At 36.3% G+C, this 27,196-nt stretch overlaps 1 protein-coding gene across 1 annotated transcript; it reads left to right on the forward strand.

Annotated features, from left to right (window-relative positions):
- The first annotated feature begins 3,038 nt into the window (after positions 1 to 3,038).
- LOC103697371 lies at positions 3,039 to 23,315 on the forward strand. The gene is made up of 3 exons (XM_008779210.3): positions 3,039 to 3,339; positions 3,413 to 3,502; positions 23,072 to 23,315. Exons 1-3 carry the CDS (start codon positions 3,127 to 3,129, stop codon positions 23,147 to 23,149), a joined length of 381 nt encoding a protein of 126 aa, XP_008777432.1. The 5' UTR covers positions 3,039 to 3,126; the 3' UTR covers positions 23,150 to 23,315.
- Positions 23,316 to 27,196: the final 3,881 nt, after the last annotated feature.

Raw genomic sequence — 27,196 nt, forward strand, 5'->3', positions numbered from 1 at the left:
AAAATATACCTAATGGCAATATTTCAGCAAAAAATCACACTAATTAGATAAACAATCAAATCTTGATATAATCAAGCATCTCAACAATTCTATAGAAAAAGACATGGCTGAATCTATGAAAAGAATCAGTTCAAGATTATCCTAATACAAGAAAAGATCTATTGATGAGAGATGATAAACAAGAATTGTATCAACATGAGAATCTATTACATAGATCAAATATAAATAAAATTACTTGATTCAAGTGAGGAATTTTCGATGCTTTGCTGCCATTAATTCTGGTCATATCTTTTTACTACTATAATCTAATTGTCAATTTACTTTTAAACATTCATATCACATTTTACTGCTTTGATATTTCTCCTTAGTTTTGTAGTTTCTTTTAGTATTTCTACCTTCTCCCTGTGGAATCGACACCCCAATATATACTGTGATAGCCGCGTTATTCTTTGGGCGTAATCAAATTCTGGCGCCATTGCCGAGGAGAACGGTACAAGAAGCGCTTCAAGAAATAGGTTTGCTGAATTAATTCGTCAAAGCGGTAACCTCGTTCCTTCTTTTTTTTTTTATGTTTTGTTTCAGTTTATTTCATTCATAGTTTTGATTTGATTGTGCAAAAAAAAGAGCTACATCTGATTGAATTCCCGATCTGATGAGCTGACATATGTTGTGCTGTTATTAACCACTAATAGCGGTAATGGGGATCTAACCATTGCATCACCTAGGGTATACCAACTGCCAGGCTTTTTCAGATTTCAAAAAGCCCACTTAAATTACCTGCCAAAAATTTTGGGTCCGCATATGTGATGGATGATCGTGACCTAAGAAAATGGGCAAGGTAAGGTGAACCCTAGTCGGCTTACTTTTAGCTAATTTGACTCCTTTCTTAACTCGAGATGAGAAGAATGGCTTGGACATGGAAGTGGGGGGTGTATGATGTGGCCAAAATCTGACCTCCTAATCACGAGCCCACATGTGGCATAGTAGAGGATCGATTTCTATTGGACTCATATTTCTAGATTGATCTAGATAAGAAAAATAAGGAGTAAACTTCTTGCCATACTCTAAGTTCTAGAACCCAACTTCGATATGATAGGGACTTTTTATCTATAAAAAGGGCCCAAGGTATTAGGTACGACAATGAAGCTATAAACTCTCTACTCTTTCTTATCTTTTGTCTTTCTACATATACTATTCCCCAAAGCTCTAACTGACCTCCTTTACTCCTCTTTTTATATATAGATCAACAACTCTCGATAGCATATCGATCCTTCATCTTCCATTGCAATAGATTAATCAGTGCCCTCTTTGTCTACAGACCACCATATCAGATTTTAGCAATAATAGTATCCACTTTATAATCTTTGTGATTCTCACGAGGAATCCTGACCTCATCTTTTTTGTGATTGCTAGGCTACCAAGTTTATTGAGTCTTAATTCAAATGTAAACTTGGTATTTTTAATTAGCCTTTTTCTGTCATTTTGTTTAGAATATGGAGTTTGATTACTATGGTGTGTTGGTGGATAATTTGGAGAGAAATGAATAATAGGATCTTGAAAAAGCTTTTTCCAGATCTATTAGCTATTATCCCTAACATCCATGGATATTAAATTGAATTCCCCTCTAATGTTTCTTGGAAAGTAGAAACAAATAGTAGCTCTTCATTTGTTAAGGAGTTTGTTTCTTTTGATTTTTCTTCTTTTCTTATATTTATTTTGATACTTGTGAAGTGAATTGATAGAGTTTTTCCCATCCTTCTCTCAAAAAATATTAACTATAATTCACATAAAGATACACATATATTTAATAGCCAATTTGGGCTTTGAATTTCAAATATTGTTTAATCTTTGTCCAAATATAATCAAGGGTTTCAAGTACCGAGATCTCAATTATCGCATAGGGGCCTCGAGATTAAGATGATTTATCTCAAGCAAGATTAAAAGCTTGGACCAAAATGAAAAGCATAGATATCTCGAAAATTTTAATCAATATTATGAAAACCGAGATTTCCAAGATATCAGTTGTCATGATGAACATGGATTTGTTTCTACTTGTGGCAACTAATTTAAATATTTAATAACTAAAAAATTATTTAATATTGCAAAAAATAAAAAAAATCTTGATTGATATTCAAATATCATATCTATCAATATAAAAATTATCTCACATCAATACTTGTTTAAGACCACAAATCAAAATCTCGGCTGAGATATTAAATGGTATAAAAGTTTTGGATAAATTACACTGACATCTCTTGAGGTTTGGGGTAATTATAGACTCCCTCCTAATGTTTCAAAAATATTTATTCTACTTTTTAACTTTTCCTATATGCATAGCATATAATCCCCTATCGTTATCTTTCTATTAAAAAAATTCCTTGCTGATGTCACCATTCTTTAATCTATTTCAATCTTAAAATATCTTACATTCATATTTTTATTCTTTTATTCTTTTTTTATTTGAATTTTTTCCAAAGTTCAAATTTTTATGTTAGCTCAAATTATTTGTAAATAGTGAGTTTATAATCATAATTAGAACTCAGCCAAATAAGTATGCTTATTCAAAATTCAAAATATTTATATATAATATACCTAATTGGGCTTTGAGATAGGTTACTAGAATCTATTGCTGGAAGCGGGCATGATCGATCTTAAAACCCAAAACTAGTAGATTATATACAAATATATTTGCTTTTAAAAGAGTATTATTTTGGCTGAGTTCTAATCATTATTACAAGTTCAATATTTGGAAATAATTTAGCTAAATGTAAAAATTTGAAGTTTGGAATAATATACAAATAACAAAAAATATAAAAAAATAAAAAAAGAATATAAGATATTTTGAGATCCAAATAAGTTAAAAAGTAATGATGCGAGTAAGATGACCTTGTTTAATGATAACATAATAGTAAAAGATTACGCCTGTATTTTCGAAATGTTGAACGAAGGTGTAATTCTCTCAAATCTGGAGGGTGGTCAGAGTAATTTACTCAAATGTTTTCAATCCATGTGCGTGAACCAAATCCAGTCCCATGGCTTGCTGGAGTTCCTGTTAACGCCCGCAGGTGTGACGGGGCGGCTGCCCATACCGCACAAAGTGGTCTCGATAGGACGCTCGGCAGGCAAATGGCGGCTGTGGTGTTCTCGTCTGCCGTTATCGCGGTCCGCTTCTCCTCTCGCAGCCTCCGCCCCCTTGCCGCCCCCTTCTCCGCCAGCGGGGGCGGGGAACAGCGGCGGCTCGTGCTTTATACGAAGCCTGGGTGTTGCCTCTGCGACGGCCTCAAAGAGAAGCTCCACGCCGCCCTCTCTCTCGACGGCCCCTCCTCCATTCACCTCCAGGCACGCCTCCTCTCCTCTCTACCGTTCTCTCTCTCTCACTGTCTCTCGTTCTAATCTGGCCCCGGTGTTTTAGGTGAGGGACATTACAGTGAATCCCGAGTGGGAGAGGCTCTACCAGTACGAAATTCCCGTCCTTGCCAAAATTCACCTAGATGGAACCGAGGTCAATCTTCCTCTCGCCAGATTCTTAATCGAATCTTTTGTGGTTTTTTCATGTAATTTAACCGTTTGCTTTTCTGGTTTCTTTAGATTTTGCAACTTTGGGGATGTTGGTTTTCAAGATTGGTAATTGAAAAATTTAGGTGTTGGCTGTTGTTTCCGTTGCTAACGCAGGGGCATATGTCTATGTGCTGTATATTTCAATTTTCTTGAATGTCGTGGAAGACTCGTTGATTGGGCTTCTGTGATTACAGCGTATAATTTCCTACTGATGCATCAGATTTACTCTTGATTGGCAAACAAATTTATACAAAACGGTCTCTGTATTTACAGATAATGTAGGTTTCATTTACTGCAAAAAGTCTTCCAGGATTCACACTAGGGACTATTCTTGTCTAGTGTTGCCTTGGCAATGATCGTGCACCTCATAGTGGTTCAGCATCAGGTTGAGACTGGATTGTAAAACGTTTTCAAACTTTGGTAGATTGGTGGAGTATATCTTCATCCCTTAGCTGACCCATTATTGGTGCGATAAAGCTAGTCGGTCAATGTTAATTTTAATGCAGGAGGAAAAGAGATGATTCACTTTAGCCATGGTACAGCTGACATGGATCTGATCCTGCTACCCCTTTGGCTATTCTCATAGTCAGTGGAGTCTTCTCTTGGTACTTTATGATCATGTTATCTGATACTGTGAACTAAGCTATCATTGATAGAAGTGTTGAGAGCCTAAAGTCATTAGTTATAGCCTTTAAACTGGAAGGATTCAAAAATGACCATAGATCAAGGTTGCCAGAAGGTGGCGACCACTGGAATCCCCGAATAGCATGGTTAGCATTGAAAGAGAGTGCTTTTAGCAAGCTAGGGCATGATTAAGAGAACCCATCGAGGAAGGGGAGTGGAGAGAAGGAGAACTTACCTTGTTGGTGATGGCTGGCAGCAAGAGAGAGAGAGAGAGAGAGAGAGAGAGAGAGAGAGAGAGAGAGAGAGTGCTTTGAGCACATTAGGGCACGATCAAAAGAACCCATCAGAGAAGGGGGGGAGGTTTATAGGCCGAATTGACTTACGTTGCCAAATTGACTTGCATTGCTGAACTATTCTGATTTGGTCTTGGTTCAGTATGGATCGAATTGTCTGGTATGGGCTGAACTGCTTAGTTCGGATCGGTTCAACGATCTTTTTTGCTGATAGTTTGGACAAGACCTTGCATCTTGTGGTTAGTGTTATAATTGCTGCTACCTAGATCAAATGTTATAACAAAACAAATATTGAATGCTAGGAGGCTATATATTACATAGTGATATATTCTTTTTTTTGGAGGAAAATTCCAAATTTATTGAGTATCAAGTTTGCATATACTGATGTTCATCATTTTCAATTTAGCAAACAACCTTTTCCTAATTAAAGGTGAAACTGTTGTAGGTTTATCTTCTGACTAAAGTCCTAACTTAGTTACAAGGATTAATGTTATTCTATGTTTTATGTGCATATGCATGCTTGAGTATCTAGTATTTGGTTAAAAAACAAATGGCATAGAATGTGAAACTTTGTTCATGTACTAGAAAAGTTCATCAGGGGGAAGATATACATTTTCTTGTAGTGTCTCAATTGTGGCACGAAAAGTATAATTTGTTTAAAGTAATAAACAATGAAAAAATTCATATTAGTTGCAGGGTTGTCTTAGTGTCACTACAATGACGAAACTTTTGTCTCTACCAAGAAAAATGAATGATGGAACTTTTGGAGAAGCAATAGTTAGTACACAAAGGCAAGCTAGGTGTGACCTCTTTCTTAAGTTGTTTATGCAGCATCCTCATCTTCTTTAGTCCCAAAGTAAGATAATGCACTATACAGCAACCTTTTTTTCTTTTCTGGGAAAAAAGATTAGGGCAACCTAATCAGCTTTGCTAGAGTATAGACTACAGAGCATAGAAGCCTGCTTGAAGAGGAGAGAAGAAGGAAAAGGAAGGAAAAAGGGGAGAAGAAGAAAACAAAAGGTAGCAGGGAGAGTACCAATTATAGAGCAAACTTAAGTTAGTGAAAAACAGGTCAACAAAGATTATCAAGCTTGGGGAAGTGGCTTTGGTGTTCACTAGTTTTTTCCTCCGATCTGACAATAAGACTCGACACTTGCTAGCAATGTTGGTATGTTTGGTCTTCTATTTCTTCTGGACCAAAAGAATAACAAAATACATACAGTTTACAATCAGATGATTGATCTTTTCATCAAGGAATTTACACACACAATTCTTGTGAGTTGTCCGAACATTTTTCTCAAGTTTTCTGCGGTCAGAATTTTCCTTTCGACAAATAACCAGAAGAGGAATTTCACCTTCCTAGAAACTGCCATTTTCCAAATGCATCAGGCCATGGAAGATAAAAGCTTATGATTTAGGCTCCGTTTGGGGGAACTGTTGATAGTAGAGCTTTTGGAAGTAGAGCTTTCCGAAATAGAGCTTTTATAAAATGTTGTTTGCTGTTTGGTAATTACATTTTTAAAGTGTTGTGCCACTTTAATATATGTTTGGTAAACAAACTGAGAAAATACTTTTGGTATGACAAAATGACCATAAAGGACATTGCATAGTATTATACAATAGAGCATAATAAAATATAATATGTATTAATACATAAATATATGATATAGTATAATATTACTATAATATAATATAATATTATTATAATATACTAATATAATATTATATACTATAGTATAATAATTTAATATATTATTAAATTATTTAACATAACATGTCAGTGTATTATGATATAATGTAATATAATATTATATTTATAGTATAATACAATAATAAAAATATAAAATATTATAATTATTAGCGTAAATTAATTTCTCATAATATAACAAATTTTCTAGCTAGGTAATAAAATTGGTTAAACAATTATTAAAGGGACATGTGTAATTGTTATATTTTATCACGGGTATTTTGGTAAAAAAACAGCTTTCCAATCAGGTTTAAAAGTGCTTTTTCGGAAAGCTCCAAAATGGAATTTCTTCCAAAAAGCTGTTTTTAGCTTTCTGCAAAAGCTAAAACAGCTTTCCGGAAAAGCTAAAACAGTTTCCCAAAATTTTTACCAAGCACTCCTATTTCATATAAAAGTGCTTTTGGAGGGCGAGAAAGTACTTTTTGGCCCTCCAAACTGTCACGCCCCCGGCCCGAGATCGCGAGCCGGAGGTCCGCGCCAACCGCCGCACACCCGTAAGGAACTCTCCCCACGAGCATGCAAGGCATCTAAACCAAACATCTCAATTATATATATATAACTAAAATAATTCAACTGAAATAAATGCAATTTTACTCCATTGACTGACACAAGTTATAAAGTCTCACAGTTCTAAATACGCAGCGGAACAATAAAGATAAAACATCAATTTAAATAAATCCTAATCTTGGATAACTTGTGTCACAGTTCTTCTAGTCGCTCTTCCATTTTGAAACCCCGACAGGTTAGTTCTCGAAATCTGTAAAACAACAAGAAATTGTATAATGAGCTAGACAGCCCAGTAAGTAATAAACACCTTAACTAGTCAATTCATATAATAACATAAAATATAAATACAAATTACGATGAATCAACATAATAACATAATCAATTTCTTTTTAAGCACAAATTCATTAAAATTCGTATTTTTCAAATATCTATATACATAATCATAAATTTTATTCGAAACAAATCATATTCATCTCATCAGCCTTTAGCTACGACCACACTTATACCCTGTGGCTAGGCCAGAAACAGAACCGCACTTATACTCTGCGGAGTGGGCCAGAATACCGCACTTATACCCTGCGGAGTGGGCCAGAATACCACACTTATACCCTGTGGTGGGGCCAGAATTGCCAATGCATAACCCCCTATTGGCAGGGTCCAGAACATAGCCAGGCTGAGAGTTCTAAATCTGATGCACATCAAAATTCTTTTGTAACATAATAGATATATCATAATCCGATCTAAATATGCATATACGATGCAAAAATAGTAATATAACAATAGTCCGAAAAATATTATTCCAATTCACATATCCATTTTTCATTCAAAGCATCATCTCGTAAAATTCATAAATCACATATAAATTCATTAACAATTTATTCGATGCAAAAATAATATTATATAAATGAAGAGTCTAGAGAAGGCAGTTCATTACTTACATTGAACGCGATCTCCAACAAATCCAATTAATTTCACAAATTCCTCGTAGAACCTAATATTCAAAAATCATATTTTTCTTTTAAAATTCATCACAATGTATATAAAGACTTAAATTTAATATTTTCCCATGGCCAACCCTGCAGAAGTGCCTAGCACCCCAAGTTCGGATTCAGGTTCGGGTTCATACCCGTAAACCACCCCCCCTTCTTTTTTTTTTCTTTCTTTTCGTTTTCTTTCTTTTCTTTTCTTTTCTTTTTCCTTTCTTTTTCTTCTTCTCTTTTCCTCTTCTTCCGACTCGTCTCTTCTTGTTTTTTTTTCTTTGACGAAACAGGGGCCCATGACCCCCCCTTCTTCTTCTTCTTCTTCTTCCCTCCTCGGTCGATCTCAAAGGCGGCCACAGTGGCCAGCCTTGACGGCGGCAGGAGGTGGCGGAGCAAAGCCGACCACCCCCGGCGGCTGGCAGCGGCGAACACGGCCGGCGGCGAGTGTTCTCGGGCCGAACAGAGCTCCCATTTTGAACCCAATTTCCGGCGATTGACCGGCTCAAAAACCACGATAAATCATGGCTAAATATCACGGAAAGAAGGGAGGAAAGCTGGGAGTCCTTACCTCGGCCCCGACGATGGTTCGGTGGCTTTCTTCTTCTCCGGCGGCAAACGGAGGAAAGGGTCGTCCGTGCTATGGCTGCTCGGCTCTCTCTCTCTCTCTCCCCCTCTCTCTCGGCCGGCAGCCCAAGGAAGAAGGATCCCCCCCTTCTCCCTCTTCTTGGTGTGGCGGCTCTCCTCAGTGGCCTCAAGGAGAAGGAGAGGAAGCCCTAAAAACAGGGCTTCCTTCTTCTTCGGGATGGAAGGAATTCCATCCCGTTGCCTCACGTGCACGCACGTGAGGCCAAGGTTTGGGACTGGGCCGGTCAAATGGACCGGGCCCAATTCCAGGGTCTCACACAAACGCTCCCCCAAATGGGGCCTTAGCATGTTATAGTAGTTATAGGCAAAAGTTCCATTTCTGCCCTCGGGCCACAAGATTTTGTCATTGTCAGAGGTAAAAATGACATCGATCAATTTAGAAGTAAAGAAAACTCTCTCCTGGATCATCTGGAAATGCTGGTGTAGGATAGGAATGCAGGGGTCGGGACAAACAAGAATTATGTTGGGACTTAGGTTTAGGCTAGAGAAAGGACAGCAAGCTTCAAGTAGGGATCAAGGGATTAAAAGGAAAGATAATCCACAAAAGCATGCGTCATTAATAAAGAAAATGTATGCAATTGAAGACAAGAAAGCTTGAGTTTGAAACAAAGTTATGATGGAACTAAGGAAGAAGGATTGGTGATTTTCTGCCATCGTTCTTCGACCAACATTGATCTTCTTGAGATAAAGAACTGCTTTGAGGGTTGTTGCTGGCTTTGATGTGGTGATGTAGGGGCGTAATGTAGGATGAAGGGGACAAGGATTTAAGGTTTGTTTTGCATGGGTTGCTAGAAGGTTATAGGTAATGACTATTTTGAATAGCAAGAATATGATTTGAGGAGAGATTTAGTTGAGTAAGAATGAGTAGGGCCATTGGGAATGCTTTAGGTTGACAAAGAGAAGTAGAAAAGAGAGGGGAAACTTGGACTCACTCCAAGTCTTGTAGACTCAATCCTGGAGGGAAGGCATGGGCACTTACCAATCAATATTAAGACATGAAGAAGTTTCATTTATACTATGCTTCAAACATACATCAATTGGGATTTTATAGCCATTCTCCTCTGATAAAGAAAAATACATCCAAAAAAGAGAAAGGGATAGGCATAATAAGCTCATCAGGATCTTGCCCCACTAAGCTTCCACTTTTGTCTTGATTTGAAAAGACCTTGATATCTTGAGTGATTGTCTTTCGTAAAAGATATGCAACATATCCCTTGATTGAAGATCTTCCATATTTCTCAATTTGTCTATTGGACTTCTTTTTTTGCCAAGATGTTGAAGATTCTTCTGTATCTTGATTAGATATTTGACAAAATATTGTAGGTCGCATTCCAAAGTATCTAGCTTTGCTTTATTTGTCTTTCTTTCCTTCCAAGAAAATGATCGTGGCCTTTGGATCGATGAGATTAGTTCTCGGCCATTATTTCACTATTCCTTATCTTATTACAATTGCAAGACACCTCCATCAAGCTCCAATCATGCTGAAGAAGGTCCCATCATCTCCATAGCGACTAGAACAATGGGGTGTTCTTTTGTGTCTTGCAAACTTTATTATGACCATCCCTATTTGGTGGCTGATATCATGACGATACTAGGTAGTATAGATATCATTATGGGAGAAGTTGATTGTTGAAATGATAATTGATATGACAGTGGTACAAACTATCAATTTGTATGGACATGGAATGTTTCTAGGTCGTCATCACACTTGGACTATGAGAGTATACTCCATCTAAAATAGTTATATTTACTCATGGAGGCGCATGCATGTGTTATTTCTAATGTTAGGCCTTTGGCTTGACTCAGAGAGTACTAAAACTAGGTAACTTTTGCAAGTTGGTTAAATTAAAAATGCACCTGTCATTTGAAATTTTACCACTATCAGGCTGCAGACTGGAAACACATAAAGGTTAAACCAGTTGGGTTGCTCTATGGTCCTCTCTTTTGCTGTTGCTATTGTTTAAAGAAACCCCACTAGCAATATGCTGTAGTCAGCACTGCAAAAAACAAGATTTTGGAAGAAGACCATCCAGTAAACTTGGAATCTGATCTTCCATTCCTTTATTGGTATTTTCTTTGGTTAGAACCTTACCCTTTGAATCTTCTTGAAGCTCTTTATGTCAGCTATATGGATCATCAAGTGATTATGAAGCAACATTTCAATGTGGTTTTCAATATCTATACTCAGATGAAATCTTCATTCAACAATTTTAGATATGAAATTTACCTTTCCTCAGTTGGATCATCTTTAACCAAGAGAGTTCCTAATTGTAAATATTTCTAGTTTTCGCTCACTTGTCTTATTGTTTACCCTCTTAAGTCTTCTCCAGACTCTTTTTTTACAGATATCTGAAATATATAGCTATAATGTCTCAAAATCTTTTTTCATCATCTACACCTCCAAATGAAGTCTTTATTCAGCTACTGTAAGTACTGCTTTCTTTTTTCAACCTCATAATCTTTGACCAAATTAAGTTGTCTGCAAATAAAGATCTAAGGAGGCTTGGGCAAAAAGAGATACTTAAATCCTCATTAAAGGCCTAAGTTAACATGGATGGAAGTTGCAAAAATAAATCGAAAGCTTGCAGTAACATCAAAGGTAGCCTTAATAGGAACAATTTCTTAATGAGGATTCATAAAGTTGACACTAACTAGTCAGAATATGGCTCAATTATCATAGTTATGGTAAGTTGTTCTTAATTTTAATTCTCCTAATTGTTTCTATATATGTAATTTTTGTTGTTTTTGTCATAGTTTCTAGATTTTGTTTTCACTTTGTGAGCTGGTCTAATATCACCAACCCACATACCCTTACCAGCTCGTTCATCACCTCAGTTTTTTATTCTTTACCAAGTTTTTCTATGTTGTTTGTTCTTCAGTATTGGTTGAAGTAAGACCATTCTTTTTTTGACAGTTTTATGTAACTTCTCACCATGAAGTTTCTTGGAGGGCACCTTAAGTTACCCAAAACATTAGCCATTTCTTTAACATAATTCTAGTGCATGTTAAATGTGGTATAGATGCAATTTTCTCTTTTACAAATGCTCCTTTGTCACTTTTTTATATATTAATATATACCATCTCAGACCAATAATGATCTCATCCAAATTTGTCTTGTTCCAAATGTTAATAATCATAGTTACACCAATCTATATGACAGCCACTTTCTAGCTTGACATTGCAGTCATACCTTTCTACCTTTTTTTTTTTAAAAAAAGAAAATCTGCGACTAGAATCTTTCTTGCGAGTTACCAAATGTTACATATTGACATATTTGATTCAGGTAATTTCAAGCAACAATTCTTTTATCTTCCAATCATATTCTTGTTCCAAAACTTGACTGTGCTTTCCTGTTTGTTCTTATCATTTCCCCATGTATGGTTCCCTACATCAGCCCATCCATCTTTTCTTCAGACATGTTCCTCAATTCCTTGTTATTATGTGGATCATATTCAACAACCCTTGTCACTTCGGGTATCGACTTGACTATTATCAATTTATGCTTATTTTATCTCCTATTGTCTATGCTTGTCTAGGATGATGCACTTCTAGTCCTATCACCCCATCAACCAGTGATGTCATGAGCAGTGATGGTGCAGGCCTGAAGCCCATACAAGGCAAATACTGGCAGCTACTAAGTTATACTATACCCTACTTAGGCCCAATATGATTCCAAATACTTTCCTCCAATACATTGTAAGTACTTCAGGCCAGCAAAAAACCTCTACCCTCAACATGAGATACTCTACTGTCATTAAATTAGCAATCTGCTGCCTCTTTTCCATTGTTATTGCACTCATCCACCTATGACATACCAACCTATCACTAGAAAAATATGATGGTGCATAGAACCCCTGAAAGTGAACCAATCTATGGAAGTGCTAAATGCTGTCATGTATCATTCTAGGTAGCATGCTTTGGAGAATATATTATAAAACTTCTCTCACTGGAATTTTGAATTTTAATAATGTTTAGGTACAGTAGAATTTATAAAATCTTAAGAGTTGAGAAATACCTTAGCATTTGAAAGTTTAAATTTTGAATGGGAGCAAAAAGTTGGGGTTTTTAACTAAAGTTGGAGAATCAACTTTCTTTTCTCAAGGAGCTAAAAAGTTTAGATATTTGTATTGAATCCAAATAGGGGTACTTTCCTATTTAATGTCTTAAGTAAATGAAAATAGAAATAAAAATAAAAAGAAGAAACAGGATATTTTTACTAATAAGTCTCTGTGTACTTGTCCTTGTCTTAATTTGTTACCTACTCAATGAACCTCTTTAACCGACCATCTTAAGTGCATGCTTGACCTTGTGGGGCCCACTTTAGACCAACCTATTAATGAAGTGGGAACATTGTTGCCTAGATATGCAGCTCAAGAGGAGGGGTGAATTGGGTTTTTCAAAACTTTATCAAAGAATAAAATGTTTAATAGAAGAAGATAAACTTTAGCAGCAAACTAATAAGAATAAATGTTGAAGATAAATGCAAGTAAAGTAATCAATGTAAACACAAAAGATTTATAGTGGTTCGGCGCCAACCCTGTATCTACATCTACTCTTCAATATTTCTTGAGAATTTTACTATAATCTATAATCCAGATTACAACACAGTTGTTTTTCAGGTTTACAACCAAACCCGGTTGTTTTTTCTAGGCAATCAACCAAAATCTTCAACCAAAATCAACCTAGTTGATTTTCTCAGAAAATCAACCAAAATCTATGCCAATTGTTTTACTTGTGCTCACAACAAACCCAGTTGATTTTCTCAAAAATCAACCAAAACCTTCACAATCCAATTATAGGTTTGGATGGACCTTTTCCCTAAGTTTCAATCCCTAAAACTTGTTTCAGCACAGAATGGAAAGAATTAAGTGCTAACACAATGAATACAACTCCAAGACAATAAATGCAAAACAATAAATAGAGCTAGACTCTGTCGGTTGACTTGATTGCTCTTGAATGTGCTTCACCAACTCTCTAATTTTGAAGATGTGATCTTTCAGCTCTTAATGAAATCTCTTGAATGATATTCTCTTTGAAGCTCTCTCTTTGTGCTTTCTTTTTCTTGCTTTAGTAGATTTGTCTTTGTAATGCTGAGCTCTTTTTTTTTTGGTATTTGTTTTCCAGCTATGTAGCCCAAGAGAGGGGGTGAATTGAGTTTTTCAAAAATTTTAATTAATAATGCAATGGAATTAAATGCTTAACAGATTAATATTGAACTTCGCGAATGAGCACCAAGCAGATATGCAAGAAATTAAAGTAAGAAAAATAGACAAGGCAAACACAAGAAATTTATAGTGGTTCGGTGCCAACCCTTCATCTACATCCACTTCCCAAGACTTCTTGGGAATTTTACTATAATCTATAACCTAGATTACAACTCAGTTGTTTTTCGGGCTTACAACCAAATTTAGTTGATTTTCTCAGGTCAATCAACCAAAATCTTCACCGATTGTTTTCTGGGTTCACAATGAACCCAGTTGATTTTTCAGGTAATCAATCAAAATTTACCCCGAGCCTATTCCAGGCTCAACACAATTTAATTCAAGGTTTGGATAGACCTTTTTTTCCAAGTTTCAATCCTTGAAACTTGTTACAACAAAGAATAAAAAAAGTAAATGTTACAGTAAATACAACTCCAAGACAATAAATACAAGATAATAAATGAAGCTACACTCTATTGGTTGACTTGATTTCTCTTGAAGGTGCTTTACCAACTCTCAGAAATTCAGGATGTGATCTTTCAGCTTACAATGAAAGCTTTTAAATGATTTGCTCGTTGAAGCGTTCTGTTTCTCTTTCTCTAGCTCTTAGCGGATTTTCATTATAGTGCTCGAGCTCTCTTGTTTTCTTTGTTGTTCCTATGCATTTATACCCTTTGGAGAAGGTTGGAATACTTTTCTAGCTGTCAGATAATTAATAGAGCCATTGAGAGATAAAAACAACCGTTTAGAGTCGTAGACAAACTAGCCATTATAGTTGTTAGACATAGAGAGGTCGACTCTTAGATTTATGGGATCGACTTGCCGATTTTCGGGAGTAGATTTGTGATCTTCGAGAGTCGACTCGTGATCTTCGATAGTTGACTTGTGATCTTCAGGAGTCGGCTTGAGCTTGCTTCTGTTTCTCTTATGCTCTATCTTTCGTTTGTGGTGCTTGTGGAGTCGGCATTTCCAGTTCAGGGGTTGATTCGAGATTTTGAAGAGTTGACTCGTTGATTTCAGGGCTCGACTCTTCAATGGACTGTCCTTCGCTGGTTTTTGTCTTTCCACTATGGCCGTTCTGGGGTTGACTTGACTATTTTTGGGGTCGATTCTAACTTGACTAGAGTCGGCTCGTGAATTCCATTGGCGGACACACCAATACAGTGATTTTCTTAGCTCTATTTTTTTTCTGTGACCATTCTGAGATCGACTTGCTTTTGTCTGGGGTCGACTCTTGCTATGTCGAAGTTGGCTTGAGTACTTTGTGGGTCAACATGTCGATGTGATGAATTTTTTGGCTTTTTTGTTTATCTTCTAAGATTGTTCTAGGGTCGATTGATCTGTTAGAGTCGGCTCTTGAAAGTGCATCAGTTAGCGACATTGTGCTGAGGTCAACTCGTTGCAAGCTTGAGGTTGTCTTTTGAGGTAGCTCAGAATAAAATTTTCAGTACTTGTCCGTGAGCTTCCAAGGAATGTTTTTATGGTCTTTTGGAGCTTAGCTTCTTGATGTGTAGCTTCAGATGGTTGATCTTTTTTTGAGAGTGGCTGAAGGCTTTCTTCTTTGCTTTCTGAAATTTATCATTTAAACTCAAAGCAATAAATTAGTCAACTTTTAACTCAACTGTTTTACATCATCAAAATCAACACTTTAGGTTCAACAGTGTTATGCATTTATACACTTTGGATAAGGTTGGAATACTTTTCTTGCCGTTAGACAGGTAATAGAGCCGTTGTGAGATAAAAACAACCATTCTGATTCATAGGATAACTAATCGTTATTGTGTTAGGTGCAGAGGGGTCTACTTGGCATTTTTTAGGGTTGACTCAAGATTTTCAAGAGTTGACTCGTGATCTTTAGGAGTCGTCTCGAACTTGCTTCTATTTTTGCTACACTCCGTCTTTCGTTTGTGGCACTTGTAGAGTTGACTCTCTTAGTTCAGGAGTTAACTTGTCAGATAACTAGGGTCGACTCATTGCTTTCAGGGGTCGACTCTTCAACGGACTAAGTTTTACTGCTTTTTGTCTTTCCATTATGACCGTTCTGGGGTTGACTCATCTATTTCTGAAGTTAACTCTAGTTTGACTGGAGTCGGCTCGTAAATTCAATTGGTTAACTTGCTAATATGATATTTTTTTCATTTCTATCTTTTCTCTGTGGCCATTCAGGGGTTGACTCACTTTTGTCTAGAGTCGGCTCGTGATTTCCATAGTTCGACTCATCAGTGTGATAAATTTCTTGGCTTTCTGTCTGTCCTTTGAGACTATTTTGGGTTCAACTTGCGATCTGCTGGAGTCGGCTCGTGAAGGCGTATCAGTCAGCGACAGTGTGTCGGAGTCAACTCGTTGTAAGCTTGGGGTCAACTTTTTAGGTAGCTCAGAATGAAATTCTGAGTCTTGTATGTGAGCTTCCAAGAAATATTTTCATAGCCTTTTTGAAGTAGTTCTTCTTGATGTAGAGCTTTTTTTTCTAAGAGTAGCTGAAGGCTTTCTTCTTTGCTTTTTGAAATTAATCAATTAAACTCAAAGCAATAGACTAGTCAACTTTTGACTCAACTATTTGGCATCATCAAAATCAACCCTTTAGGGTCAACAGAAACCAATGTAGTCAAGTAGGCCCAGCTATTTCTGAAGTGGCTCTCCTTTTCTATAAATAGAGGAAAAAAGGGCAAGTCAGTGGAAGGGAAGAAGGGCAGCTCGGCAAGGAGGAGGAGGAGGAAGATGATGATATGGAAGAGAAGCTTGGGTTGTTTGAGTTAGTTTCTTCATTACATTAGTGGCTTCCTGCATGCCTTGAATTTTACTATTGAATCTTATTATAGTTGTCAGGGTTATGTTTAGTTTTGAAACCCTAAAACCTACAATGATCTTTTCCAAGCTTTTCTATCTTTGGAATTTAATCTATCCTTAGCTTCTTTGAAGCTTAGTTCTTCTTGCTAATGAGTTAATTTCAGACCTAAACAAAATTTTGGTCAGACTTCAAAGCTTATTGTTTATTATGTCTTCTAAATTTTGTATTGATTTGAAATTCATATATTCGTTTAAAATAATAAATATTCTCTTTTGATATTTTGGATTGTTTAATTGGCTTCAACTTTAAGATTGTTTTGGAATTTGAAATCTATGATTGGTTGCAATGATTTTTGGGCTTATCCTTTTTCTTTGGGACCCTGGGACTATTAATGTAAAATTGTCATGGTTTTAATATGAAAATTCTGAATTTAACTCTAATCCCAACCTAGTTGCTTTGGGCTACATAAATCCTTTTCCTCCATTCCACTTTGTTTAAGGCTATAGTTTTTGAAAGATGAAGAGATACCAAGTCCTTTCTTGGTTCTTCATCCCATAAATTATCGATTTACCTCTAACCCTCTTTCCTTTTATATGTATATCAAATCACTCCATATTGGTGCATCCCTCGGCTTACATTATATATGTTCAGATCATGTAAGTCATCCTTCTCTCAATTTATCCTTGATTAGTGTTATCTCAATCTTTTTACAAATAACTTCATTTCGTATTCTATCTTTTCTTGTATTATCGTGCATCCATCTCCATATTCTCATTTCATCCACTTATGCATATGTTGTTTCTAATTGCCCAACATTTTATACCATAAAGCATAGTTGGCCATATGGCTGTTCTAGAATATTTTTTCTTCAACTTGGCAAGTACTCTAACTTTATATACTTAATATCTTTTATCCTCAATGAAACTAGTCAGATAAACTAAATTGTTTACATGATTTTCATTGAATAACTTATTAGAATGATTTCATCATTTTGGATCTCGTCTTTCTTAACCAATTTTTTTTGATTTTCATCTTTGATGCATTTAATCGAAGTCTAAGTCTCAATTTTTCCTTCTCCCAGTCTTGCAATCTTATAGATATCTTACTCCACTTTTTTTGTTTCTACCTTGCAATATAACTTTTTTATATGCTTAAATTCTATGCTCTTGTATGACCTTCTTAGCTTTTTTCTTAGCCACCTTATAGCTTTATATGCTTCTCCATCCTTATATTTAGATAGTCTTCTATGGCACTTTTTTTTAGTCTTAACTGCCAACTGAACTTTCTTAATATACCTTACTGGATAACCCCTTTTTACCTTTGATTCTCCTAATACTTTTGAAGCTACTTTTTTAAAACTTTTAGCCATCTCTTTTTATATAGTATTACTTTTCCTGTCTAGATCTTATTTTCTTCAACATTTTATTTTTAAAAGCTATTTGTTTTTCTCCTCACAAATTCCATCTTCCAGTTCTTGGGTTCTTATTTTCTTCAGTTATTCTCTTGCAATTTCTAATACACATGCAAAATTACCAAACTAAGTTAGGTGGTCGAACTCTCAACTAATATGATCTTATAATGTTTCCATAAAACTCAATCAATTTTTCTAGTAAGGAAGAAATCTATTTATGTAGTATTATGCTTACTTTTAAATGTTATCAAGTGTGAGTCCATTTTGAAGTGTTAACTAATACTAAGTCATATGTTATTGAGAATTCCAAAATGGCATCTTCTTCTTCGTTTTTATCTTCAAAAACATAAACTTCATACATCATTTCAAAACCTACATTATATTTCCCCATCTGCCTATTTATATCTCCTCTGATAAATTTCTTCTCTACTAGGAATCTCTTGAGTCCATCCATGTTCTTCTAAAAGCATTGCTTTATAACATCATAAAATCCTACTTGAGAAGTATAAGCATTAATAATATTAATAGATTCCTCTCTAAAACACTAATTTTTATCAAGATTATTTTATCTCCTACTCAACTTTTATTTCTATCTTTTTTAATAAACCAAAATTTGTAATTTGTCTTACTAACTTTCTTTGCCTTTTCTCCTATCTACTCGTCTCTGGTAGGCAAGCAATTTTTACTCTCCTCCTAGCTGCTGTATCTATTAGTTCCATTTCCCAGTCAATGACCCAATATTCCTAATTTGCTAAATGTATCCTATTTTCTTGGACTAACTTTTTCAATCACAACCATCCATTAAAGCGTGAGAATTCTAACCTACGTCTGATTATATATTCAGATGCTAATAGGGCGCGTCGCTTCTAGAGAATGCCTTAGTTATTCTTTGCTCACTTTTCGCTACACTTGAGATCCAATACAGCATGTCGCTAATAAGGAATGCCCTAACAATTTCCTTGGTTCATGCTCATAGGATGATTGTTGTCACGCCCCGAATCCGGATCATGACACGGCCGTGCTATTGCAATCTTATGCACACAATAACATGAAGTCACTTAAAATTTCATAACAAAAATAAATAGGTTCATTTACTAATGTCATAACATTATTCATGAAATTGAAACAGTACAGAGCTTCTAAAATTTGATTATTACATAATATTTTCAGTTACCCCAACCCTAAATAACACCAAGCTCCCTGCTCCTAGTAGTCTTATTCATCTGTAGGAAAAAGATAGATGAAAAGATATGAGCTATACAGCTCAGTAAGTAACCAAGTACTATCTTATTGGATCAAGCATAATTATGCCAATGCAGTGATTAAGAAGTCAACAGTTGTAGCAAAATAAAACATTTTATAGATGATATACACAAATTAGGTCATAAAACAATGCATGTTCCATCCATGAAAGTTCATAATCATGATAATGCAAGTCATATAGAAAGGTTGCCATTTATCCATACTTTATAAAACATACTCTCATATGGATGTTCTGCTATGGTCACTATAATTCCGTGATAGGGTCTGTTAATCTTAGTCGACTAATTCTGTTATTCATTACCAACTTTAACCCATTGGCAGAGGGCCTGTTATTCTTTGGATGCTAACTCCAAGGTGTCGACTGACTTCTATTTCTAGAGGCGGGCATAACTATCTGAGAGTTCATAAATCTTTATTCCTTTTCTTTTATAAATCATAATCATCATAAATAGGTTGAAAAATGATAAACGACATCATATAATTTAAAAATACATAAGCATGCCTCAAATATAATTTTTCATGCAGTCTAACATAATCATAATTTTATAACTCATACACCATCAAATATTCATGAAGGATGACCTTTAATCAAATTCATGAATCACATGCAATCATATACTTGATCCTAATTTTGAAAAAAATATATCATAACCAATACATTTTCATAATTATAAATAAATAGTAATTTAAAAACTTTAAGATCAGTGCCAATGTTACATTGATTCACTCACGAATCCTTAAGTACAGTTGGGCAACTCCACTGTACCTATCAATATCATATAAAATCAATTATTTGCTATTCTCAACTTTTCTATTTATTTTATTTTATTTATTTATTTATTATTAGTTATTTTTTTGTTTTGTTTTGTTTTCTTTTTCTTTTTTTTTCTTTTTCTTTCTTTTTCTTTTCTTCTCTTCCTGTTTCTTCCTGAAGCTTCTCCCTTGCTTTCTTCTTTCTTTTTTTTCTCCTCTTCTCTTCTCCTGACTCCTCCTTCGCCCTTTCTTCTCCTTTCTTCTCCCACGAAGGGAGGAGGGCGAGCTCGGCAGGAGCTGAACCATGGCCGGCGGCGTCCATGGCGGTCGACCCTCTCTTTCTTCCTACGGAGGAGACACGCGCACGGGAGAAGAAGAAAAGCCCGCGGCGGTTGGCCTTCTTCCCTTTTTCTTCTTCTCTTCTTTTCCTTTCACGATTCATTAGATCTCCCCTCTTTTCCCGCGAAGCAAAGGGGGAAGATCTCTGTGCCGGATTGCTTGGGAGGAGATCAGCCGAGGCCGACGATGCCCGCGACCGGCCAGCAGCGCCCGTAGGACGGCTGCGGCTGAGCCTGCGACCGCTTCCCGTGATGGATCCGCTGTTGAATACCACAGGTAAAGCCCTTCCCCTTCCCTTCCTCTTCTTCTTCTTCTTCTTCTTTTCTTTTCTTTTCTTTTTTTTTTAATTGATCTATCCTCCCAAGTGGATCGGGAGGAGGAAATGCAAGAAAGAAAACGAGGTGGTCGGGGGCTTACCTAGCTTCGGGGATGAACTGCGACACCCCTCTCCGGCGGCATCAACGTGGGTTCAAAAAACCCTATTGCTGAGGAAGGACATTCGGGGCTTTTATAGCCCCCGAAGAGTTAGAGGCCGCAACGGCCAATAGGCCGGGCCCACTGGTTTAGCTGTATGCGGGCCGGTTAATGAACTGGGCTCTCACAATTGTAGTTTTACACTAGTCATCAACTCACCACAACCCTCTTCCTTTATCTAGCTGTGGGATTGACTATGAAAATTTCGAACCTAAATAAAATTTTAAATGGATATTTTGGAATTTGGATTGATTGAAATTCCATTTTGGTTTTTATCCTTATATCAATTTTTTTCTTTGGAGCATATTATAAGCGTTTTCTAAGGTATCTTGTGAAATTTATAAGTTAGAAACATAAGAAAAAGGCATATTTGGATGCCTAGCCAGGTGGGGCCTCATTCAAAATATTGATGAGCATTTTTTTGGACCACTAGCTAGATGGTATGTGTGGCCTTATTCAAATTATAGATAAGGATTTCCTTGGACCCATGGTTGCCAGGTGGTATGAACCTATTTGAGTTATTAATGGGGATTTCTTTAGACCCTATTTGCTAGTTGGTATTTCGGCCTCATTCAAGTTATCGATAACGATTTGTGGATCCTTGGCCAAGTGGTTCATGCGGACCTCGAGGATTTAATGTGGTCTCATTGGTATTAGCAGGGAGGCTTGTGTGGCCTTTTCTACAATGAGGATTTTATGTAGCCTTGAGCTATAAGTGAAACTTTTTTCTAAAAAAAATGAAATTATGTGAATTATGAGTTTTTAATATTTGGTTTTTGCTTTGGCCAATTGATTTTGAGTCGGTACTTAGGTTATACTTTTGTTTTAATTTTTCGACCCTTTTCTAAACTTGAGTTAAAACCACTTTTCCGACAACCTATTTTTATTAAAAACATTTTTTTCTGGGATTTCATAGCCAAATGGTTTCAGTAAATTAATATAATCATCTGCTTTTTTTTTTCCCATCAAAGTCAATTGTTTGGGACCTTTTAAGTGTCTTGATATGGTAGAAGTTTGCTGAACTTTGTGGCTACGTCTATTATATAACTTTTAAGAGTAGTTAATGCAATACTCACGCCTATTATGTGTGAGTTGCCGATGTACCAAAAAAAAAGAGAATAGTTAATGAGAGCTCTAGTGGATTTTTTTGAAGAACTGGCTTTGATATTTTTATGTTGACATTTGGATCTAATGATCATTAAAGTGATGTTTGCGATGTCTCAGTATGTGCCTTTGAAGATATAATAATATGTACGACATTATTTTCATGGTTCTAAATAGATTTCTAATATAGACGTCATGAGATTTAGTATGTTTCGCGTTATACCTTGTTTGATCATGTGGCTTTTATTAAGGATGTTAAATTTTTATGAAATTTTGATTGTATTTTTACTGGAGACGGTCAAGCTTAAATTTTATTTTTTTTGTTTTTGGTTGAGGTTCAAATTTGATGGGATCTCGAGGTGGTCACTTGGGGTTCAAATTTGATGGGATCTCGAGGCATGACACTACCTGTGTGATTGACATTCAACTCTAATTGTTTATCTAAACATAATAAAAAAAGCACTTCTGAGCCTTCTCCCACATGGAGTTAAGAAGGATTTGTCAAAGTAGTTGGGCTTCATGTGCCAAAACTCATTTTGGTCATAAATTGGCATATCTAGAAAAATATAATCCAGTTTGAACCTAAGGACTTGATAACTTTTATCACTATAATTTGTCATTTCTTATGTTTTAATGGATTTCTTTAATAGAGACAGATAGACACAGAATAATGCCCCCAAAAGATCCTAAATTGGGGCTTGTCTTATAAGTCGTACCCTTTTATCTAGCAAACAGAGGTTCTGGTTTCAAATCTTGGGTTGTGCATTCCAAAGTATTTGAACTCAGGTAATTGTAGTGTGGATTGGCCCCCTTTCTCTCTCTTAAAAAATAGCAACCTCTTTTTTTTTCATTTAATATCTGATAGTTGTTGAAATGTAATGGAAAAAAGGTTTTTTCTACACATCTTTTCAGTATACATAAAGTGCAATATTTATAGCATGAAAATCACAAAGAGTTGCAAGATTTTGTATCAGTGAGGTACAAGATATGTTGCAGACTGTTAACTTTCTAAATCCTTGTTTCCCCTTTCTTCAAGAGTCTATGGTGAGCTGTTATTGTATGGTGTTTTCTAGTGATAATTAAAGCACATTTGACTTTTATGCAGTACCCATAGTCTGTTAATTGGATTAATTTTTCAAATTTGCGAACTTTGAGCTATTTATTGACAGCTTGGTGAACTTTTATGTTCGATTAATCAAGCATGGTGTTGTATACGTAAATTTTCTATAGATGGATACGGTATACACCTTGTTGGCTTGCATGTCAGCATGCCATTTTTAGTGTCAAGCATCTTTAATTTTATTTTTATGCTTTTTTTTAATTTATTTTTTTAAAAAAATCTATGACACGAATTGCAGCATCTCTATCGAATTTGTATTTTCAGGAAACACTTCCAAGGTTATCTCCTCGTCTTGGGGTGGAGCTCATCCAGAAGAAAATTGCTGCTGCATTTGAGCAATAAATGAAATTTTGTTCTCTTTTTCATCTCTTATTCAAATAAATCAGTAAAGCATCATGTGAAAATGGGTGAACGATGTGTTTACCATGTTCTACATATTTATAATTCACGAACCATCTAATATTGCGACAATAATGCTAATTGATGTATTCTCTTCCCTTTTTCTCCAGTATCAAGGTGATTGCGGTGGTCATCAACCCTCTCTTTTTATGTGAGCGCTGGTCCAAAAGGTTTACAATTTAGAAACAATAATTCTACTCTCTCTCTCTATCAATGCGGTCTAAAAGAAATGACAATCTGTCTGTTGGTCAGAGATAACCAACAAACCAACCATGGCCTTGGCGAAGATGGACTGAGACTTGGTACATAGATCATCTCGGCGAAAGTGCCATCTGAACAACAAACCCAAACTCAAGCACCTAATATCCTAGCAAAACTTAAAGAACATGATCAAGAGAACAAACCAACCGAAACAATATACTCTACTATTTCCACTTTTACATGATGATCATTTTCAGGAGAAGGCCAATTTCAACCATTTGAAGCTTTCTTTTCACTTTTCCTCATAACCATTTTGTTCACTCCTAGGTTTGTATATGATACCACACTGACTATTACATTGTTGTTCAAAGTTTTTCTTAGCATCATCTTTGATCCTCATCAACATCCACCTATCCGTCAAAAAAATTTGAGTTATGAATGTTGCGAAATCTTGCATAGACATCTTCATAATCTTAAATTTTCTGGAGCTCCATCATGCAACATTAATGAATTATCATAGCCTCATTGTTGCCAGGAGGAGAGGAACCCTTCAACAATAACTAATTCATTATGGTAGCAACCATATTGCAACTAGGATCAATCTGACGCAATTCAAACGGGTTTTTGTTGATTCAGCCGATGGATTTTTTACACTAATCCGGCCATTTTTCTTCCTAAGGTAGCTCCTTACCAGCAACAGATAGCTCTAATGGAAATAATTGATTTTTAGGAGCTCGATGTCTGCATAGTGCCATCAGTGGAGTACGTTTCTTGACATCTAGTGCTGTCTGAATTAAACAGTTAATCACCTAACATGTTTAGTCGGACACCTTTTGCAAACGGCTGATCAATTGTATTTGATCCCTTATTTGATTTTGATGAGCCCAAAATATTTAAGTATATTTCTTATTTTATTGTACTAATATTCTTAAGTGAGTGTTTCAGAAAAAAAATATATAAAAACTTAGGAAGAATTTATTCGAAAAAGGTTCGAAGGAATTAAGATAAGTTGAACACTTAAAATGAACCTTAGTTGCCATGGAACAGTTCATGAGACGTCTCTCACTGTGGATGAGACGTTTCTAGTACTTAGAAAATGAACTGGCACATTCTCGAGTCGACTCATGATCGAGACGAGTCGACTCCTACTGTAGAACAGAAGAGTAGTTTCAAAGAACCAAAGCGTGAGTCGACTCCCATATGTTGCGAGCCGACTCTTCACAGAAAGACAGAAGAGCAGTTTCAAAGAACCAGAGCACGAGTCGACTCCAGTATGTTGCGAGTCGACTCTTCATAGAAAGACAGAAAAGCAGTTTCAAAGAGCTAGAGCATGAGTCAACTCCAGTCTGTTATGAGCCGACTCCTTGCAGAAAAACAGAAAGTCAGTTTAACGAGCCAAAAGCATGAGTCGACTTCAGAGTGTTGCAAGTCGTCTTCTGCAAAAATGACAGAAGGCGACTTTTAAAGAGCCCGACCGCGAGCCGACTCCCCACAGGCGTGAGACGTCTCCTACCTCAAGCGAGCCGTCTCGCAGAATGCTCGAGTCGACTCCAAATCTGCTAGGACGCCAACAGCTATATTGTCAGAAATCTAGAAGTAGGATAAGTGAATTAGCATTAAAGCGCATTAAAAGAGAAGAATCATTCTTGAGCTTTGGAGTGGGATTCCAAGTCAAAAGAGAAGGAGAGCTTCTAAGAGAAATCTTTGCGTTCTTCTCAACTTTCAAGGCGTCTGATCTTCAAGCTTTTCGAGTCATCTGAGGAGGATCAAGAGAGAAAGAAGCCAAGCTCTACCGTTGCCTTCATTCCAGGCTTTTTCTCTCATCTCATATTTATAAATTGTCACATCTGCTTAGTCTAAGAAGCTTGTAACTGTTCTTAAACATTCTATATATCTACACTTGTCGGAATTTTCTCAGGCACCCCAAAATCCACCATATACTTCCTACCTAGCAGGGGGCCCCTCCATTTTCTGATCCTAACTTCCAGCACCAAGCATTCCTATCTAACCCTGAGATCCTCCCAACACTCTTGAGTATGATTAGTGAAACGCAGAGCAGATGAAACACAGTACCTCTTCCCTAGTTATGCATTTATAATAGCTTGCATCCTTGGATAATATATTTTGAAGAAGACGTGGAGGCTTGTCACTCCTTGGGAAGATTAGGATTCTCTCTCTCATGTTTATTTAAGAGAAATGGGTTATGAATTGGGTTTCTTTTCAAAATTCTAAAACTCGATAACAATTAACCAAACAAGCAGAGAGTATTCAGCAACCAGAAAATCAGCAAGAATGAGTTTGTGTGTGGGTGAGAGATGGTGAACAGGCCAATCAACACAGCAGCAAGTATTGAAAATATAAAGCTCAACACAAAAGAGGAACACAATAGATTTATAGTACTTCAAAGTCTACTCGCACCAACATCTACTCCCCAAAGCTACCTATCTGGGAATTTTCACTATAATCTCAAAAATTACAGTTCAACAAACTTTTGGTGTTGACCTAAAGGTTTTATTTTAATGATAACAAATGTTTGACCAAAAAGTTTATTAATTATTTGTTTGGAGTGTACTACAATGATCACAGGAAGCCAAAAAGATATCAATCCAGAACTCTTAATGCTCAAATTTATGAAGCTCTAAACTAAGAAGAGTTGACCCCAAGAACACTAAAAGTCGACTCCTGAATATCCACAAGAAGAAAATATAAGACTTCAATTTTAGACAATTTCAAGAGTTGACCCTCATACATTAACAAATGTTGGAACATGTTCATGAGTCCACCTCTGGATCAGTCGAGTCAACCCTTGGATCAATCAAGTCGACCCTTGGTTTCAAGAGCTGGTGGAGCAATGGACGCCTTCTTTTTCTTCTTCTTCCTCCAATGATCAACCTCAACTTGGCCAGGCTTTCCTTTGTTGGTGGCTCCTTTGGCATCCTCAGACATGATTTCACTGAGGTTGAACTCATCCCTGCACAAACAAAAGAGAAGATAGGTCCGAGAAGTCAAGCATTTACACTTGAAACAAAACAAAGTTCAGTCAAAACAAGAAGTTACACTCAGCAAAGGCCAGACTAAGATCAGTATTCATCAGGGCAACTTTAGAAAGTAGTTCAACGAAAGACGATGCTCTTATACCATAAAGGGTATTGACTGTCACTTTCTTCTCGTTAGAGAAAAAATGGGAAGCAAGTTCATTGCCTACTTCTTCGGCATGGTCCCTCGCATTAGGAAGTCCTAACTCCTTTCCGAGGTCAAATATAAGAACTAACCCTTCCAACCATAAACGGTGGAAGGGCTGAATAGAAGAAGTTGGAAAACCTTCTTCCTTTGAAAACTAAGCTATTGTCAATTGAGTTGGTTATGATGCATATAGTTGGCTTAAACAAAACATCAAAACCTCTATCGCATAATTGACTAACACTAAGTAAGTTATGCTTGAGACCATCTACAAACCGAATATTATCAACAAAGGTTGAAGGCGTGATTTGTATTTTACCGATACCAATGATGTGACTTTAGTTATTGTCTCCAAAAGTCACCGCGCCTCCTTTCTTAGACTCTAGGGTGAAGAATTGCTCCTTATCACCCGTCATTTGCCTTGAGCAGCCACTATCCAAGTACCAACAGTGTTTATTGAGCTTGGCTGCAAGACACTCATACACAAAGAAATCATACAATCTTAGGTACCCAAGTTTTTTTGGGTTCTTCAAGGTTAGTTGTGTTAGTTCCTTTTGGAACCCAAATCCGTTTAATTTTTCTTTTAGCTTCTGTTTTTCTATGGTTACA

Source organism: Phoenix dactylifera, unplaced genomic scaffold (genome assembly GCF_009389715.1).
Source record: "Phoenix dactylifera cultivar Barhee BC4 unplaced genomic scaffold, palm_55x_up_171113_PBpolish2nd_filt_p 000364F, whole genome shotgun sequence".
Taxonomy (NCBI): Eukaryota; Viridiplantae; Streptophyta; class Magnoliopsida; order Arecales; family Arecaceae; genus Phoenix; species Phoenix dactylifera.